We start from the raw sequence: 19450 nt of genomic DNA, 5'->3' as shown, positions 1-19450 counted from the left end.
AAAATGAATTGTATACAGCTGGGATAGCTAAGATCTTGGTAGCAGTTTGGGACAGACCAGGCTACAGCTTTATTATTTCTCTCGCAACACTTTCCCTTCTATTTCCACCACCTCCTAAATAATTTGCACACAATTATTCATTGTGATAAATGATCACTAGCAAAATGGAAGCTCTCAGATTTTAGTGGCATAACAAACAGTTTATTTAGTTCAGATGAGCATTTAAGAAAATAGGCACATGGGAGCAATGACATAGTTTATGGGGGCGGATGGGTGCAATATCCAATGATCAATTATAGTATTGTGTCCAGTTCTGGTCACCACACCAGATAAGAACATGAAGATCCTTGAAAAGGTGCAGAGGTGATTTACCAAAATGGTTTCAGGAATGAGGCAGTTTAGCTACAAGGTTAGGTTGGAGAAGCTGGGGTTGTTCTCCTTGGAACAAAGATTGAGGGGAAATCTGATAGAAATGTATAAGATTTATAGGTTTAGATATGGTAGGTAAAGAAAAACTTCCCATTGATTTGGAGTAGATAGCTTTGGAGTGGAACTAGCGGATAGACAGACGAAACGGGCCAAAGTGGCCACCCTTCTGTGCTTAGATTTTTATATTTTTTTAAAAGTTGGCTATGGAATTCATATGACTGACGCAAGAGGCAATGCTTGCACCAGTGCACCTTTCAGGACTTAAGTTTTCTTAGGGGATAAAAAATAAATGGCAACTGTTCCATTGCCACTCAAAGGTATGATGTGAACCAGGTGACGCTCCCCTGATTTATGGCACTGCCAATACTAGCTTTATTTAACCAAGAGGTGGTAACGGAAATAATTTGTAGGTTTTTGGTGCAGTGAGTTGAATAGTTGTGATTTTTCTCAGCTGGATAGGAAGAAAATACAGGGTTCCAGTTTGGGGAGAGGGGTTGCAAGTGAATTGCATATGGAGGAAGAAAATTAATTTGGTCTGCAAATTTGGCAGGCCTAGTGGGAGTCCTGGCTACGATGTATGTGGTTCAGTCAGATACTTGTTACATTTTATTAACGTTTTCCTGATAGTTTAGCCCATATTTTCATACTGAAGATGGCCCTACTGTGAATGATTTTTGCCATAGAAGATAATCATTCCATGTAAATTAAGGGTCATACCTGAAATATTAAAAGGTTTCTCTCTTTCAAATGCTGACTTTATTTTCTGTGCATTCCAGCATTTTCTGTTTAGGAAAAATGTCTTTAAATAGAATTTGGAGTCCAAGTAGCCTTGGCTCTGTGCTTGTTTGTTATTGTTTATATTTTTATAGTCATTGAAAAGAGAAGTAAGGATAAATGCAAAACTCTTCCCAGAATTTGCTCTGATTGAACACCAAATACAATCTCACCTTTTTAATCAGTATTGCCTTTGGAGATCATACATCCATTCAGCCTGACCATGGAAACATATTAGCACACATTTAGATCACATCCTTCATAATTTTCAAATTTAAAAATTGGAATACTTAAAATATAATTTTTTTCCCCTCAGCACAATATAATCAGTCTTAATGACACGCACAGACACATAGCAAAAATGGAGAGGAATGAACTTGCAAATGGAGGTGTATTTGGCAACAGAAAGAAACCACTGCTTTATAATTCAATCTGTATATGGACACCCAAAATTGGCAGCTGGCTTAACATTAAGTAATGTTGTAGATCAGATGGTTAAAATCTGATTGGCTAAGATCTGTGCAGTACCAGCCATTGTACATAATGCCATGGATCATTTGGTTTAAATAGAAGGGAGTAGGTGAAAACGCATGCACTAATTCCATCACCTGCTAGAAATCTAGATTTAGGTTTGAGCAAACTGTGCTCAAGCTGGCTTGAAGACAAGGCTTCAGTCCATCCAATAGATTTTTTATTGATTAAACAGCATTGCACATTTGTGAAGAACAACAGAAATACAGCAAATCTAGAAAAAAGAGGTCAACAGTTCAGGTATAAACCCTTCACCCAACAGTACTGTGTCTTTCATCTTTTCAGTTGACAATAGATCTGTTGCACATTTCCAACAAAAAGAATTTGAGCAGAATGAGAGAGAAAACAAATCCGTAATTAACAGACAAAAAAGCCCTGCAACATTAAGAGAATTTTATTAGCACTGTTCTGGGAGTTTCTTACACCCACTCAGTGATTGAAGGGTTAAATTAGACTGTAATCAATTCAAGGCAGTAGGTTTCAACCCACAATAAAAAAGACTGAATTCATAATTTCTATATAGTAATAATGTTGTAATTAGTTAGATGCTTTCATACTACAGAATGCTCAAACTAACCAGCTATTTACCAACTACAACAAGGGCTTATTTTTATCTTTCTTCAGGGTGGGCCGGGGAATAAAGAACACAAAAATATTAATATTTTGTCCACTAACACATATGATTCAGGGGCCACCACCCTCCCTCTCCTTTCAGAAAGAAGCAGATTACACCACTTCAAATATAAGTTACAAATAAAGTATGTACATTGTTGTCTCAATTCCACTTCCAACAGTCCTGCTTTTTTTTTGTTCTTTCCTACATCCCTGTAGATTGCTATCCTGGATTCTGGCTATAGCTAATCTTAAATAGAGTACATATCTGACCTGGTCAGAGAACTTATTTAGGCACTTCACTGTCTCAAAACAATCTTTGGAAACCACCCATGGAGTACCCTAATTTCTGGATTACAGGCCATATTTTAATTTAAAAAGCTGTACATAAATATGGTAAGTGTAGATTTTGATGGAGAATGTAAAAAATTGATGATGGAATAAATCCAATTTGACATTTTATGGCTTTTTGGACAAGATGTTGGGTACAAAAATGAAACCTCTTTCCTTTGCTGGTTTGTCGGTAGCCGGAAATCTAGAAATTGGGGTTTTAGACTAACTTTCCAAGTGCTCATTAATTGGCATTAGTAGCGACATTGATTCTAGGGTTAAAAGATGGCCTGTACTACTTACAGCTTTTAAAATGCAGTATAAAGCAGAGTAACCATTTCTAATACAAACAATCTCCTGTTGTCATGTTTAATGTACTTTTTTGGGAGAAGAACGTATGCTACTACATTCTGCATTTCTTTGCAAGCCACAAATCCCACACTTAATCATAGAACTAAATGAAGACAAGTTCCAAGTGATGTTTGGTTAAGCCTAACAAATAGCTAAAAACATACTGGAGTATTGATTTAGTTGTAATTTACAAGTGCAGCTTAAAAAAAACTGGATGAATAATCATGAACACTCAAGTCACTTATAGCTGTGCCACACTACTGTATAGTCAATAAAATAAAAACACTTTTTTGTTTAAAGTCCAGCTGTTCCATGGCATTATATAATATAGCAGCAATTAACGAGAAGCTGTGATTCAGTGGCTAATAAAGTATTTCTGGATTATTTCTCTGTACTGCACAACATTACACCCAGATTAATCTAAGTGTACATTATTCACCAATAAAACACAGATTTCTTGTTTATTATTGCTTATGTATAGGTTAGAGCCAGTGGTTTGTAAATCACATTAGCCAGTTGTTCAAAGGCAATCACAGGTTAAGGTGTAGTTACCCATACTACTGTTCTTAAATAATATAGTATTGTACATTCTTTCTCTTGAGGTCAAACCTCTGAATGTCTACTTATAAAGAGAGAGAAAGTGCAGTGTCTCCAAGTTCCTTCATAGAAGCCATCATATAATTCCTTGTTTTGAGGGAATGAAAAGAGTATTCCTTCATGAAAGCAGGCACGGATCAGGCAGTCTTCCCTTCACTAACAAAATGCCAGTTGAATCAATGTCCAGTAAATAAGGAGAAACTGTGGCTGTTTGTGGAAAACTACCACTGAAATAACTTTCATTGCTCAGCAGCAGTCACCATGGTTTGCAGTGCTCTTGGAAAACTTGCAACAGATCCACAACCTTGCATGCATGTAGGTTAGGAAAAAGTCACCAACCAGAAAGAGTCGAAGTTGAGTCCGTAGCTCATTGAAGCCGACCTTTGACAAACTAGGCAAAACAATCCCGCTTTTCAAATGCTGCTTGTTCATACGGTTTCCTCTGATGACATCAGCAAAGGGTTAATATATTCAAACCCCTCAAATTCCGATTGGTCAATTCTTTTTATTACATCTCTGCAAGGGTGAAAAAAAGACACTGAAACAATGTTTAAACACAATGTTGGGCCAAGTATGATCTCTGAACAAACTTAGGTTGAGGTCAGCACTGAAACTGTTCCTTCCAGTCTGTTTTGGGGAATAAAGTTCACTTTCTGGGCAATTCACAGTATTGACCATCAGTCAAACTGGTCCGTTACCTCATTTGTAGCTGATTCACAGTTACATACTTTATTATTTTTTCCTTTTGTATACACAACCTAAATTTTCCTTAATATTGATCAAAAGATTCAATTTCCCCATACCCATCCAATTTTATCTGTTGAAGGCTCTAAAGTTTATGTAAAACAGTTCCATAGGCACCCTCTGGTATCTTGTGAGCCTAGTCTTTTGATCTGCAAGGCATCGCCACTTCTATCTGAATCTGCTTTCCAAAAGGAGTAATCAGAGATAGGCAAATTTTTTTCCCATCCTTACCCCAAGGGCACTGAGGACAACTGTATTACACCCTGACTGATAACTGTCTCTTTACAAATTGTGGTCTGAGATTGGGATTTTCTGGTCTGTATGCAGCATAAATCTATTGCAGTAAATGAAGGTTTGAGAATGTGAGCAGTCCCCCCCGCCCCTCAAAATTACAAGATAACAATTGATAAGGATGATCATTTGCCCCATATTAGTTCATCAATCCAGAAACAATCTACAGACCCCCAATGCAGTAGCCAATTGTGCTTTAAATGCATTCAGGATTCTCGCTGTGATACCCCACCCAGAAATCCATTCAAAGTATTAATCATATACTGCGTGAGGAAAAACTTCCTGATATCAGCCTTAGATTTATTAGTTTGAATCTGTGTCCCCTTGTCTTACTCTCAGAATAATTGAATGTTTATTCCAGATTTACCTTCTTCTCCATACTATTTATTAACACATATGCCTCTTTAAGATTACCTCACAGATGTCTCCTTTCCAGGCTTACTTCATCACTGGGGATCAGCTTATGTCTGCACTGCTTCCAGCACTTCATTGTCTGCCTTGTGCTTCAGTGACTAGATGCAGTCTGATCACAGCACTTTTTAAAAATTCATTTATGGGGTGTGGGCGTCACTGGCTGGGCCAGTATTTATTGCTCATCCCTAATTGTCTTTGAGGTGGTGGTGGTGAGCTGCCTTCTTGAACCACTGCAGTCCATGTGGTGTATATACACCCACAGTGCTGTTAGGGAGGGAGTTCCAGGATTTTGACCTAGCGACAATGAAGGAACGGTGATATATTTCCAAGTCAGGATGGTGAATGGCTTGGAGGGGAAATCCAAGGTACTGGTGTTCTCATATATCTGCTGCTCTTGTCCTTCTAGTTGATAGCGGTCGTGGGTTTGGAAGGTGCTGCCTAAGGAGCCTTGGTGAGTTCCTGCAGTGTGCCTTGTAGATGTTTCACACTGCTGCTACTATGTGTCGATGGTGGAGGGAATGTTTGTAGAAGGGGTGCCAGTCAAGCAGGCTGCTTTGTCTTGGATGGATGTCAAGAAGCTTGAGTGTTGTGGGAGCTGCACTCACTCAGGCAAGTGGAGAATATTCCATCACACTCCTGACTTGTGCCTTGTAGATGGTGGACAGGCTTTGGGGACTTAGGAGGTGATTTGCTTGCCACAGGCTTCCTAACCTCTGACCTGCTCTTGTAGCCACAGTATTTATATGTCTAGTCCAATTTAACCTCCAGGATGTTGATCATAGGGGAATTCAGCAATGGTAATACCATTAAATGTCAAGGGGCAATGGTTAGATTCTCTCTTGTTGGAGATGGTCATTGCCTGGCATTTGTGTGGCGCAAATGTTACTTGCCACTTGACCGCCCAAGCCTGGATATTGTCCAGGTCTTGTTGCATTTGGACATGGACTGCTTCAGTATCTGGGGAAATCGTGCATGGTGCTGAACATCAGTGAGCATCCCCACTTCTGACCTTATGATAGAAGGAAGGTCATTGATGAAGCAGCTGAAGATGGTTGGGCCTAGGCCTGTGCTGTTTAATCACTGTATCCTCTTGTTTTCTACTGCTTTAGCCATTTAGTTTAACTTTCTGTTTGCTTTGTTGATTGTTGCTATGAATTGACATACATGTAGATAAAATTGATTTCACGTGTGATGCCTTGCACAGTCAAAAAATACTCACGGACTAAGCTCACAAATGCAGATTGGGCACGTCAGCAAGATACCAAAGGGTGACTGTGGAACTGAGTAAAATTTGGAGCCTTCAGGAGGTAAAGTTTGATGAGTACGGGAAACAGAACCTTTTGTCAAATATTAAGCAAAATTTAAGTGACACATTGAGAATTAAGTCCATTTAAGATTCTAAAATCTCTTTTTATTTCATCTTAACTACTTCAACACCATGAGGTTGCTTTTTTTTCCATTCTACATACTCTGTTTTGCACATATCTATTACATTTCACCTGCCATTGATTTATCCACATTTCTATTTTGTCCAATTCACTTTCTAGTTTTTAAGCTGCTTCCTCCAATTCCACTACCTCTCCCAATATGGTACCTGTCAAACTGGACCACTTGGTATTCAGTTTCTGAGTCCAGATAATTTGAGAAACAGTAGTGAACTTGACACAAAGCTCTAGGACATCTATACTACTTGTCTCGTTTTTAACTCCTCCAAATCAGTAGTTGTTACTCTATCCGTCAACCATATCATTTTCCATTCTCAGAGTTCACCCTGAATCTTCACATATTTGTGTCTAATTAATTTTTACATGGGACTTTGTCAAATGTCTTTTGGAATTCAAGATGGAGTAAGTCATAAGGCTTTCTACAGTCCATTTGGGATGTCATTGCCTCTGAATTGAGATAGTGGTCAGGTATGACCTTTCCATGTTGACTACTGTTTACTAAGCTATTGTACAAATACATATGAACATACAAATTAGGAGCAGGAGTAGGCCATTCGGCCCCTCGAGCCTGCTCCGCCATTCAATAAGATCATGTCTGGTTTGATTATGGCCTCAACTCCACATTCCGCTTACCCCCGATAGAATCTTGACTAACAAGGGAGTCAAAGGTTATCTGCCTCTGCTTTAAAAATATTCATTGACCCTACCAAAATACACCTCAAATGTACTCCTGATAATCAATTAATTTAGACAGAATAGAGGCAAGGTTAATTAGTTTGTATTACCTGTGCCATTTTTATCACCTTTTTGAATCTGGGCAACACAACGGCCTGTTTCCAGACAACTAGCATTGCTTTGTTCCTTGTTTCCTTCCTCTCACTCCCCCCACCCCTCACCCACCATCAAGCCACTGACTCCCTCATAACGGTCATCATTTACTCACAAATCTCCCTAGTTTCCCTCAGCGCTTTGTAATAAATACCATCCATTTCTGGTAGGTTGTTTGTCTTAAGTCTTTTGAGCCTAAGGCTTCCATCTTATTTATGTTGAACTCATTGGTTACCTCTGTTTGGGGAAGGGAACATTACTCAATGCTTTCTTTTGTGAGTACTTGGAGGAAGTAATCACTCAAAATATTACCTATCTAGTGCCTATCCTCAGTTCTGATTCTACTTGCATCTTTTCTGGTAGAAATTAAATTACAACTCATGACTCCGCTAAGAATTTGATGTGCTAATCCTACTATAATTCTCACGTTATGCAGACTTGAGATTTGAACTCGTCTCTCCTTGGTAATAGTTATAGCATGATAATTGAACGCTATCACATAGGCTTTCCTTGAACCCCACCCTCAAGTTAAAAATTTGTCTTTCAGTTTTGTACAAAAAATTCAAAAGGCAAAACCAAAAATAAAATAACTGTTTGTCCCAAGAATATCTGACACACAGGGTTGAAATTATGATTGTTGGTGTTCTTGTATGAGCACTTTATGCATTTAATATACCAAAATCCTCTCTGCACAATTTTGCAGGTGTTAATTAACAGGTTAGTGCCTGCGGACAGTGCAGAAGAGGATGTAGAGCACTCTAAGCATCTGTACAAGAACAACTATTACCGTAATTTGTACTCTTAACATGTTTTGATTGTTCTGTACATTTCGCTAGGTCTGTTGAGTACCAGACATGGACACAATCTATCTTTAAGTGAGTGCATTGCAGTAAAGCCACAAAGTCCATTTAATCCCCAACTAACACAAATGTCATTGAGGCCTGGAACATCTAATGCATTTTTCATTGTTGAAAGTTCAATCATAATTTTCTTGTAAAGCCACCTTTGAGATTCTCATGAGAGACAGAGTGCATCCTCTTGTTGGAGCTGCTACATAGATTCACTTATAAAGTAATATAATACAATATTTCAAGGTTCATTTCATTTCTTTCAACTCAAGCATTTTCCAAACTAAAAACCTTTAAAATTTGACTGTTATGAAGAAATTGCACAGTTTCTATTGAAGAATATATGTATTTTTTTTCAGAGGGCTAGATGAAGGTTCAAGGCCCATGGTGCAGCACACCAATGCTGAAAGACTAGATAATTTTGTAGTTTTGGTTTTAAAAAAATGTTGAATGAAGAATGAATGTGGGGAAACTGAGAGATGCAAGGAATGACTTAGATTATAGATGTGGGAAAGAATGAGTTAGAATAGATATTGTAGAGAATTTAATTTCAACACAATGAGGATGTAATGATATCTTATAGGATTATAGCTGGAAGTAAATCACCCATAAAACAAGTTTATTTTCAACTATTTTCTAATTTCGCATCATTGTACAGTATTTCATATAAAATAAACAAACTGTATGATGTGTGAAATCTGAATATTGACAAAAATGATGTAGGTCCTGAAGATACTTGGTACCATACATCTTCAACCAGTGAGCTGCAGGTTGAATAAGTCACATATTTTTCATAAGAAAATATATTTAAGTAGCACAAGCTGCATTGGGGTATGGTGAGGAATTAGTTTTCACTTATTTGAAATCTGAGATACTTCTACCAGTCTTAGAAATGGTTACCTCGATCAACTATTGTGCACCTCCCTTCCACATGTGGGGTAAATAATATGAAAGCACGCAGATCACTGACTGGTTCATCAGATGTAAGAACTGATTGCTGGAGCCCTGCATACATATTGAGTACAGGGGAGGTGGGAGGACAAGGCAGTACTTTGTGGTGAAAACAGAGTTGTGCAATCTTTTCTGCATCTGCTGCCATAAGAACATAGGAGTAGGCCATTCAGCCTGTCGAGCCTACGTCGCCATTCAATATGATCATGGCTGATCATCCATTTCAATGCCTTTTTCCCCACACTATCCCCATATCTCTTTATGTAATTGGTATTTAGGAATCTTGTCAATCTCTGCTTTAAACATACTCAATGACTGAGCTACCACAGCTTTCTGGGGCAGAAAATTCCTAAGATTCACAGCTTTGAGTAAAAAAAATTCTCCACATCTCGGTCCTAAGTGGCTTCCTCCTTATTTTGAAATTGTAGCCCCTGGTTCTAGACTCCCCAATTGGGGGAACATTTTACCTGCATCTACCTTGTCTATCCCTTTAAGTATTTTGCAGGTTTCCATGAGATACCTCTCATTCTTCAAAACTCTAGAGAATACAGACCCAGTTTCCCCAATCACTCTTCATAGGACAGTCCCACCATCTCAGGAACAAGTCTGGTAAACCTTCATTGCACACCCTCTATGGCAATAATATCCTTCCTAAGGTAAAGGGACCAAAACTGCACACAGTAGTTCAGATGTGGTCTAACCAAGATTCTATACAACTGAAGCAAGACTTCGCTACTTCTGTACTAAAATCCTCTTGTGTTAAAGGCTAACATAGCATTAGTCTTCCTAATTGCTTGCTGCACCTGTATGTTAGCTTTCAGTGACTTACTGACAAGGACACCCAGGTCCCTTTGTATACCTACACTTTCTAATCTCTTACCATTTGAGAAATACTCTGCACACCCGTTCTCCTATCAAAGTAGTTAACCTCACATTTTTCCACATTATATTCCATCTGCCATGTTGTTGCCCACTTACTGGGCAGAATCTTCTGGCTGACAGGCAGGTGGCGGAGCCCGCCCATCAGCACTTAAAATGTCACGCGCTGACGTTGCGCGAGCGTCCCGCTGTCAGTGTGCGTCATCGTGATACTTAGGTTGGCAGGCGCGCTATGCAGCGGGACGTGTGCCCGCCATTAATTAAAGGCCTTGTTAAGGCCATTAACTCACCAATCAACCAGGATTTTGAGGGGCCCGTGTGAACTTCGGGTTGGCGCACAGGCCCAACGGGCAGGCGGGTAAGTGATTTTTTTTTACAAACCTCATCCAGTGGCGGGATGAGGTTTGATATTGGATTTATAAAATTGTAATAAAGTTTTTGTGCATTTCATTAACATGTCCCATCTCGTGTGACATTTTCACATGAGGGGGACATGTTAATGATTTTTAAATTTTTCCATTTTTCATGTTTCACTGCCTTTCAGCAATCTCCCTGAGACAGCACTTTGCCTCAGGGAGATGTGCGCTCTTTCGCGCGCATGCGTGAAAGAGCGCACTCTGCCAGTTGGGGAATCCCCCTCTGCCCACACAGGAAGCGCATAGTGCTTCCCGTCGGGTGACATGCTGGGCAGGCCTTAATTGGCCCACCCACTTAAAATGGCGGCGGGGCCCGTTTCGGCGACGGCGATTGGCTGCCCGCCCGCCCAAGGGCAAAATTCTGCCCGCTAAGTCTGTCCCAATCCTCTTGAAGCCGCTTTGCATCTTCCTCACAACACACATTCCCACCCAGTTTTGTGTCATCTGCAAACTTGGTTGTAGTACATTTGGTCCCCACATCCAAATCATTGATATATATTGTGAACAGTTGGGGCCCAAGTATTGATCCTTGCAGTACCCCACAATATAAATTATGTAAAGTATACCCTACCATTCTTCCCCTCTCTTAGCATAACACTGAAACCCATGTTTTCATTGGCACTCATTTAATTTGGCTTCAGGATAATCACACTATTAAACCCATTCTGTTACCTCTTGGGCAGAGTTGTAGGTTCGCAAAACAAACTGGGGCCGGGACTCTACTTTAGGGATATGGAAGCCACATTTACTGTAAACTTAGAGAGTCACTTCATGGACACTGGTCTCCTGTAATCTGGATTAAATGACAGCCACTACTTAAAATGGTTGTATTTCTCAGAGTGGTTGCCTTCTCCATGTATCAGTAACTTAAAAATATATTTCACTTAATCAGCATGTACCATATTGACAATTTTTGAGATTACCAAACTGATGGGTTGATGAAGAGTTTTTCCCAAACTTGGTTACCTTATGATAACCATTAAGGCAAAATTGTCAGAGAGCTAATGTGATATTTATGCATTAGTGGAGGACATTTAAGTAATGTCTGCACCGTGATCTTAATTTCCTTAAATGATGTGAACCATGTAACTTGTTCCACTTGAGGTGGGGTTAGACTCACAGATGGAAAGAAAAACCTACAATGAGGAAATTCCTTCAATAACACTGTGCAAGGACAATTTTTATTTTTCTAGGGGCAATGAGGCTAAATTACAGCACTCCAATTGCTGCTAGGCCAAGACCACCTAGCTCTATACAGGGCAGAGACAGCGGGCTGGGATTTAGTGTAGGTGACAGGGGTTTCGCCCAACTGCTGGAAAGCCGGCAGGAGCCCGTGTTGTCTCTTTTTGGGAGTGCCAGCCAAATTAAGTGCAAATCGGAAACTGACACCTCTATTTTGAACAGCAGCCACACTGGGGAGGCGGTGCCTTCTCCAGTACAGCACCCACCTGAGGCCTCATTGCTGGACCCCAGACCAGAGGTGAGTAATAGCTGGAGGGGGATTGTGGGAGAAGGGAGGGAAGGGGGATTAACAGCAAGGGAAGAGGTAGCTCTGAGTGGCCCTCCCTACTCCCCTTCCTGATGCAAGGTACTGAGTGCCTTTGAGTGAGGGCAAGTGCCCCGCCTGGCACTGGGTGAATATCAGTGGCAGTGGGATGAGGCCCTTAAGTGGGCATTAAAAGGCCTCAATTGGCAGCGGTGAGGGAAAGCCATATACAAGCGTTCCTGCTATAGACTTAATCGGGGTGGAGGCAGGAAAGTGGTAGAGCCCCCATCCACACACCTGATTAAATGCCCCCACTACCAAATTTGCCATGGGGGAAGGCAGTAAATTCCACCCGGTATCTTGGACCTTCTTGATGTACATGATTCAGCTATACACTTAACATTCTGAAACCATTGTGGGAGCCAGTATGTCGCTTTCCTCTTCTGTTTCTACAATTTCTTCTGCTTTCTGAAAGCACCGATTCTTGCATTGTGAGCCTTGCTGGGAAGGCCACCATTAGTTGCAGATTCCTAATTGCCCTCGAACTGCTGCGGTCCATCTGGTGTAGGTATACCCATAGTGCTGTTAGAAAGAAAGTTCCACATTTTTGACCTGACAGTGAAGGAACAGCGATATAGTTCCAAGTCAGGATGGTGTGTGACTCAGAATGGAATCTACAGGTGGTGGTGTTCCCATGCGTCTGCTGCCCTTGTCCTTCTAGGTGTTAGAAGTCGTTGGTTTTGAAGGTACTTTCGATGGGGTCTTGACGAGTTGCTGCAGTGCAATATGTATATGGCACACACTGCTGCCATTGTGCTTCGGCAGTGTTTAAGGTGGTAAGCTGGGGTGCCAATCAAGCAGGCTGCTTTGTCCTGAATTGTGTCGAGCTTCTTGAGTGTTGTTGGAGCTGCAGTTATTTAGGCAAGTGGAGAGCATTCCATCACAATCCTGGCTTGTGGTTTGTAGGTAGTGGAAGGCTTTGGGGAGTCAGGAGGTGAGTTACTCAGTTCAGAATTCCCAGCCTCTGATTTGCTGTTGTAGCCACAGTATTTATATGGCAGTGGGAAAAGATGGAAAGTGAGAACTTGCATGTGTCCAAAGTTGAGACTTTCTGCAATAGCTACCATGGCCTTTCCAACTGGGCACCCTCTGTTATATCTGCCAAATCACAATTATTCATGTTTAGACAGTTGTCAGCAGGCTATTCAACTGCTGAAGAGATATAACAGCCAAAACTGATCCTCACCTCATATCACACATCACTTTTCCTGCAGAGATCGCTTGCAAAATCCATAAGTGTGTACTTTATATGACGCATCTCCTCCTTGCTTAGGATACTAAGACCAATTGGAGAAATCCTACTGTGACCTCAGCTTATTAAATTAATCACAGACAGGAGGTAAAAACTGGGACTTCACTGCTCTAAAGGGGTTCAGGAACTGCTCTAATGGGGTTCAGTATCACATTAGGTGATAGATTTATGACAAAATTATAGAGTGAGTGCTTATGAAAATGAAACCTGCCAGAAAAGTCTGAGGACAGGGAAAGTCTGCCAGGGTTCCTGCTATTGCTCATTATCCAGAAACCCTTTATTTAGTATGTGTGTGTGAGAATGTTGGGTGAAGATAGGATCAGGCTTGGCTGTGATGCCCTCTATACTTGAATATCCTCTGACTCTCACTGTTAACTAATAACCACTTGGGTAGAGGACATTTGGGCTACTAGATCTGGTTGGACCATCTTAAGCTATCCCTCTCCTTGGCTAAAAGAGTTTACTAATCTAAGATCTTCTTAGAGAACAGAAACAACACCAAACTTCTTTTCGCCACAAATCACCACGTGAGATCTCCCTCCAAAAACTCCAACCCTACTTAGGACTCAGAAGATGAGAACTTTCATGTGTCCAAAATTGGGGCTTTCTGCAGTAGATACTATAGCCTTTTGCAACTGCCAGTCACCTTCTTCTCAATATCCAGGTACCCACTGAATGGTTGCCTTCACTGAATAAACCAATGAGAAAAAAATATGCATCAATGGCTCAGCATATGATTTTAGTTTCCAAATCTGTGTTGTATTGGTGCCACAATTTTCCCAGATGCTGAGTTTCCCATTTTCAGTTATGCGACAGTGGAAGGCAGTGAGTGAATGCTGAACACTTGCCTGTGGGGAAGGAGATTCAGTAAGAAATTCACCCTGGCTGCTCTTGTATACTTTCTAGTTACTGGCTGGAGCATGATAGAGACAGCTCTGCTTTTCCACAATTCTGCTAGGAATTGTTGCAATCTCAAGAATAGGGCAAGCAGTAAAATAGCTTAAAAACAGTTGGGTGGAGGAAGGCATGTGCAAAAGCTTTCAATTACAGATCTCTGAGTTCAAAGTATTAGTTCAAACTATTAAACTTTTCATTAATCAGTTATGGCCATTGAAAGGTTTGGAGAACTGCACTAAATTCTGCGTGAAGTTATCTTTTGTTCATGAATCATATATCTCGCTCTTCTTTCCAACTCCTTTGTTGTTACTATTAATTAATTACAACTTCCACACAGCCACTTCCTTGTTATCATGATCCCGTGAGGTCTTTAGAATTTTCCAGGCTCTTAAATCTTTTGTCTTAAATCCTTCCAATGCCACTGGAAAGAAACTAACCTCAAATCTCTCTCAAACACTCCAGCTCTAACCTTTCCCCTCCTCTTGTCATCCATCTGCGATATCATCAATATCTTTGTCAATAGTTTCTACAATTGTTTCGCTTCCAAATTGGATGCTGTCAATTCTTTCATGAAATGCTTCCACTCTCACTATTCCCTTCTACAACAAGACACGATGGCAAGCTCAAGTTCATGGCTATATATTGGGGTTTGTTTGGTGATCAGTCTGGCTCCCCAAAGCTAGGTCTGGCTGGACAATCTTAAACTATACCATCAATCTTAAACTATACCATCACTCCCTTTCCTTGGCTAAAATAGTTTACTAATCCAAGATCATCACTGCAAATCACCTCCTGTGATCTCCATTCAAAAACTCCACCACTACTTTAGACTCCAAAGGTGGGAACCTTCATGTGTCCAAAATTGCGGCTTTCTGTAATAGCTACCATAACCTTTCACAACTGTCAGTCACCTTCCTCCCAATATCCAGGTCAGCTTTCTGCTCTCCACCCAACTGAACTCTCCTTCACCAATTAGGTTCTCATTCATCCTGTTCTTCCTATTTCCCTCTCAGAAACACCAGTTTGCCCATGAAACCTATTCACATGTTCTATCTTAATTCCCTTCCAGTCCAGCTCTCTTACCATCCAACTCCACTGCCTCAACCCCATGCTTGGCAACCTCATTATCCTATCTCTGTCATTCAACATTGTCCCCAGCTTCTTAAAGTTTGCATTTTACATCCACCTCTTCAAGAAACCTATGCTTAACCCCTTCATTCTCTTCAACTATCCCTGTCTCCAACTTTCTTTTATTTCCCCAAAGTCCTGGTCCCGGAACATCTTTAGCTCGATTTCATCAATCTTTCTACTATCATTGCTTGACTCAAAGCTGAGCTTTTACCCTTAAATTAACTTAGTTACGAAGACTTTCATCTTCTCGATATTACCTGGCTCTGCCTATATCTAGTGCAGGTAGTCGAACAACAATAGCAACTTGTTATCATTTATTGTGAGGAGAACTGAATACAAAAGTAGGAAGGTTATGCTTCAGTTGTGCAGGCACTAGTGAGTACTGTGTACAGTATTGGTCACCTTATTTAAGGAAGGATGTAAATGCGTTAGAAGCAGTTCAGAGAAGGTTTACCAGAATAATACCTGATATGGGCAGGTTGTCTTATGAGGAAAGGTTGGACAGACTAGGCTTGCATCCGCTGGAGTTTAAAAAAGTAAGAGACAACTTGATTGAAACATATAAGATCATGAGGGGTCTTGACAGGGTGCATGTAGAGAGGATGTTTCCTCTTGTGGAAGAATCTAGAACTAAGGGGTCACTGTTTAAAAATAAGGGGTTGTCTGTTTTAAACAGGTAAGGCGAAATCTTTTCACTCAGAGGGTCGTGAGTTTTTGGAACTCTCTTCCTGAAAAGGTGGTGGAAGCAGAGTATTTGAATATTTTTAAGGCAGAGGCGGATAGATTCTTGGTAAGCAAGGGGGTGATAGGTTATTGGGGGTAGGTGGGATGCAAATTTCAGGTTACTGTCACATCAGCCATAATCTTATTAAATGATGGAGCAGACTTGAGGGGCTGAATGGCATACTGCTTCTTGTTCGTATGTTCGTAACAAGGAGGCAATGATTGAAAAGCAGAATACTATAGATACTGGAAATCTGAAATAAAAAGGAAATACTAGAAAGACTCAGCAGGTCTAGGAGCAGCTCTGGAGAAAGAAACACAGTCAGCATTTCAGGTTGATCGCCTTTCATCAGAACGTTAACTATGTAATAGATCTGCAAGCGAAAGCGACCAGGCCGGGGAGGGCAGGAAGAAGAATAGTGGTAGTTTGATAGTGTGGAAGGGAGGAGAGATTAAATGACAAAAAGTTTTGATGGTGCAAGGTCAAAGAAAACAGTCATGGGACAAGTAAAGTAACAGAAGATGTGTCTAAAGGAGGCATGAATGGCAGAATCATGAATCGGTGCCATCCAAAAGCAAGAAAGGAAAGAAAGAAAAAATTGTGAGACAGAGAGAACCCAAAACCAAAGGGAAACAAAATAGGGGCAAACGTTACATTTGAAATTGTTGTACTCAATGTTGAGTCCAAAAGCATGATCTCCAAACTTCCTGTCATCTGTCATTTTAATTGTCCACCTTGCTTCCACTCTGACTTTTCTGTCCTCATGATCTTGCAGTATTCCAATGAGGCTCAACAGAAGCACAAGGAACAGCATATCAACTTCCAATTTAGCATTTTATAGTAGAGTGGAACAGCAGAAAGTCCCAATCAGACCTTCTAGTTAAAGGAAGATCAGGAGCCCGGAAAAGGTCCTGTTAAGTGAAGTTAAGAGTAAGGCGCAGAGAGAAAGGCTCCAAGCTTCAGATTTAAAAAGACAAAAGCTGCAGAAAGCTGATTTAAAGCAAGAATAGCTTGCAAGAGGCAAGAAGGTCCAAAGAGACAACAGAAGGTCTGTAACTCTTTGCTGTGGGCATGTGAAGCAGTGTTGACAGCTGAGTTGGTGAGAGAGAGTGCAAGAAAAGTGGAAGAAAAGCTAAATGCATGGTGATCCAGGGGAGAGGAACATCAGAAGGAGAGTTTGAAACCCTGGAGGTGAACCCTTGCGGAAGGGTCAGATTGGGAGAAATTGCAAAGTGAGCCCTTGGACAGTGGAGTTTGGAAACCCTCATGTGAAAAATGGAGTGCAGTGAGACTGGTTGGCTCACGGTGTGACAAGTGTCTGGAGGGAGTTGAGCGGCAACATCTGGTTGAGGTGGCATCTGTCACTTGGTTTCAGAGTGTGGTGTGTCTGACCACAGGGTGCCTATTGGTACATGGACTGTGTACTTACAGTGGACATTAGGGAATAAGACAGCTTTTATAACTTGTATTATCCTTACAAATCTGTATATATCTATAAAGGTATAGTTGTGGGTGAAGGTGTATTGTAATATAGTTAATCTTCTCTTGTTGAATAAATGTTTTATTCTTTTGTTAAAAGTTCATCAGCTGACTCCTGTGACTGTTCAGTAGCTACTCTCCATGTATTTAAACAAACAAAATAAAAGTTAGGATCTATCAAACTGGGTTCCACCCTGGAATCAGGCTTGTCCAGTGGTAAGCTTAGCTGCGATCATAATTTCTGTAGCATTCTCCTAGCTGCATATTCATATTTTGTTGATTACAAGTTACAACCCATTTGTGCACTACAACATATGTCCTTATTAGTATACAAATTTCCAAACAATCAATACCCCAACTTCTTTGAGCTCAACTAGCTTGCTGTGCTCCCTCTACACCATCACTGATGTCTGTTTAGCCACATGCTCCTGTCCTCTGAAACTTTTTGTATAGTTCCTTCCAGCTTGCTACTTCCTTCCTTGTTTTTAAAAATCTTCTAAAAACCTTTATATTTGACATTGAATATATTTTCTCTGTTCTCTTACTGACCTCCTGCTTATTATCCACTATTTATGTTGTGAGTATCTAGTTCATAATTCATGTTTTATAATATAACTTTTAGGTTGGAGATTAAAGTGTAAGATAAATGGAAAAAGCTTGTTGAAGAAACTGATAAACAACCCTAATGTAAAGGCAAATCAAACAAGCCTAGGTTTAATTAACCTGTTTTTATCTTACAAGGTCAGAGTTGATTGTGAAAAAAATCTTGGAACAACTAATGATCCATCTCTAAGCTTGTAATAGAGCCAGAAGGTCTGGAGAAAGGGTCATAAAACTCCATTACAGATAAATGATGGGTTAGGGAATCAACGAGTTCTGTTGAAGGTAAAATAATTAATTTACATTTCTGTTTAAGGTCATCCCAAAGCATGCCACATTGTTATAGAGATGGGCTGTGGGCTAGAAGGTTCTTTTGTTTAATTTGTCTGTGTTTTCTGACAAAAGCAAGTAGTTCAGTTTGGGAGCAGTTGCAGCTTTGCTTTGGTGTAGACTGCATCTCACCAGATTGAAAGATCTAACAAGAAATGCTAGTCAGTTAGGTCTGCACTTCCAGCAGAGAAAATACTGACTTGATTGTTCACCACATGAAATGTGGGCAGCTTCTATCTCAGTTTGAATGTCGTGAGGGAAAAGCAACTGGAAAATTTGCTCTATCTTGCAGCTAGTGGAAGAAATTTACAGTGGTCCTAATAGAGCCTTGCTGCAGAAAGCAGTCAGCAGAGTTAGTTTGGAAAGCTGTAGGAAGGTAGTTTGGTATCTGCCGGCAACCTGACCAAGGAGTTGAAGTATTCACAGTCCTGAGGTCTGTACAGAAAAGGTGTAGGGTGGTGTAGTCAAAAGATTAATGGAAGAACCCCCATAGAATCTTATCTCAAGGCATAACTGAAACTCTGAGGATTTATATATTTATGCATTTATATATTGCCCTTCACAACCATAGGACATTCCAAAGCTCTTTACAGCCAATTAAGATTTTTTTTGAAATGTAGTTAGTCGCTGTTGTAATGTTGGCAGTCAATTTGGGCACAGCTAGGTTCCAAAAACAGCGGTGCGATCATGACTAAGTATTTTTTATTTTTAAACTGATATTGGTTGAATTGGCTAAAATTGACCAGAGAGAACTTGTGTTCTTCCTTGAAATAGTGCTATGGGTCATTCCTTCATCCACCTGAGAATGCGTAGAGGGCCTCGGTTTATTATTTCATTCAAAGACTGCGCTAAGTGTCAGCTTAGATTTTGTAATCAAGACTCTGGAGTGGAACTTAAACCCATGATCTTTGATTCAGAGACAAGGCTGCTATTACTGTGCCAAGGATGACACCTCTTCCTTATTAAGGCAATATGCTTTTAGATGTCTTCTTGCACATGAGGAGTGCTATGCAAATGAAAGCAGTTATTATGGTACTGGCCTAGTAAGACA

General features: G+C 40.4%; 1 protein-coding gene across 4 annotated transcripts in view; it reads right to left on the bottom strand.

Annotated features, from left to right (window-relative positions):
* Positions 1 to 2066: 2066 nt before the first annotated feature.
* The window catches only part of prkcz (protein kinase C, zeta), a 555970-nt gene continuing 538586 nt past the window's right edge, over positions 2067 to 19450 (bottom strand). For all 4 annotated transcript variants that reach the window (XM_078557946.1, XM_078557944.1, XM_078557945.1 and 1 more), the window contains one exon: positions 2067 to 4140. In XM_078557946.1, the coding sequence (XP_078414072.1) occupies positions 4133 to 4140 (8 nt within the window). In that variant the 3' untranslated portion in view covers positions 2067 to 4132. The remainder of the gene's footprint in view (positions 4141 to 19450) is intronic.

Source organism: Cetorhinus maximus, chromosome 15 (genome assembly GCF_964194155.1).
Source record: "Cetorhinus maximus chromosome 15, sCetMax3.hap1.1, whole genome shotgun sequence".
NCBI lineage: Eukaryota > Metazoa > Chordata > Chondrichthyes > Lamniformes > Cetorhinidae > Cetorhinus > Cetorhinus maximus.
This window is presented reverse-complemented; position numbering and strand designations above follow the sequence as displayed.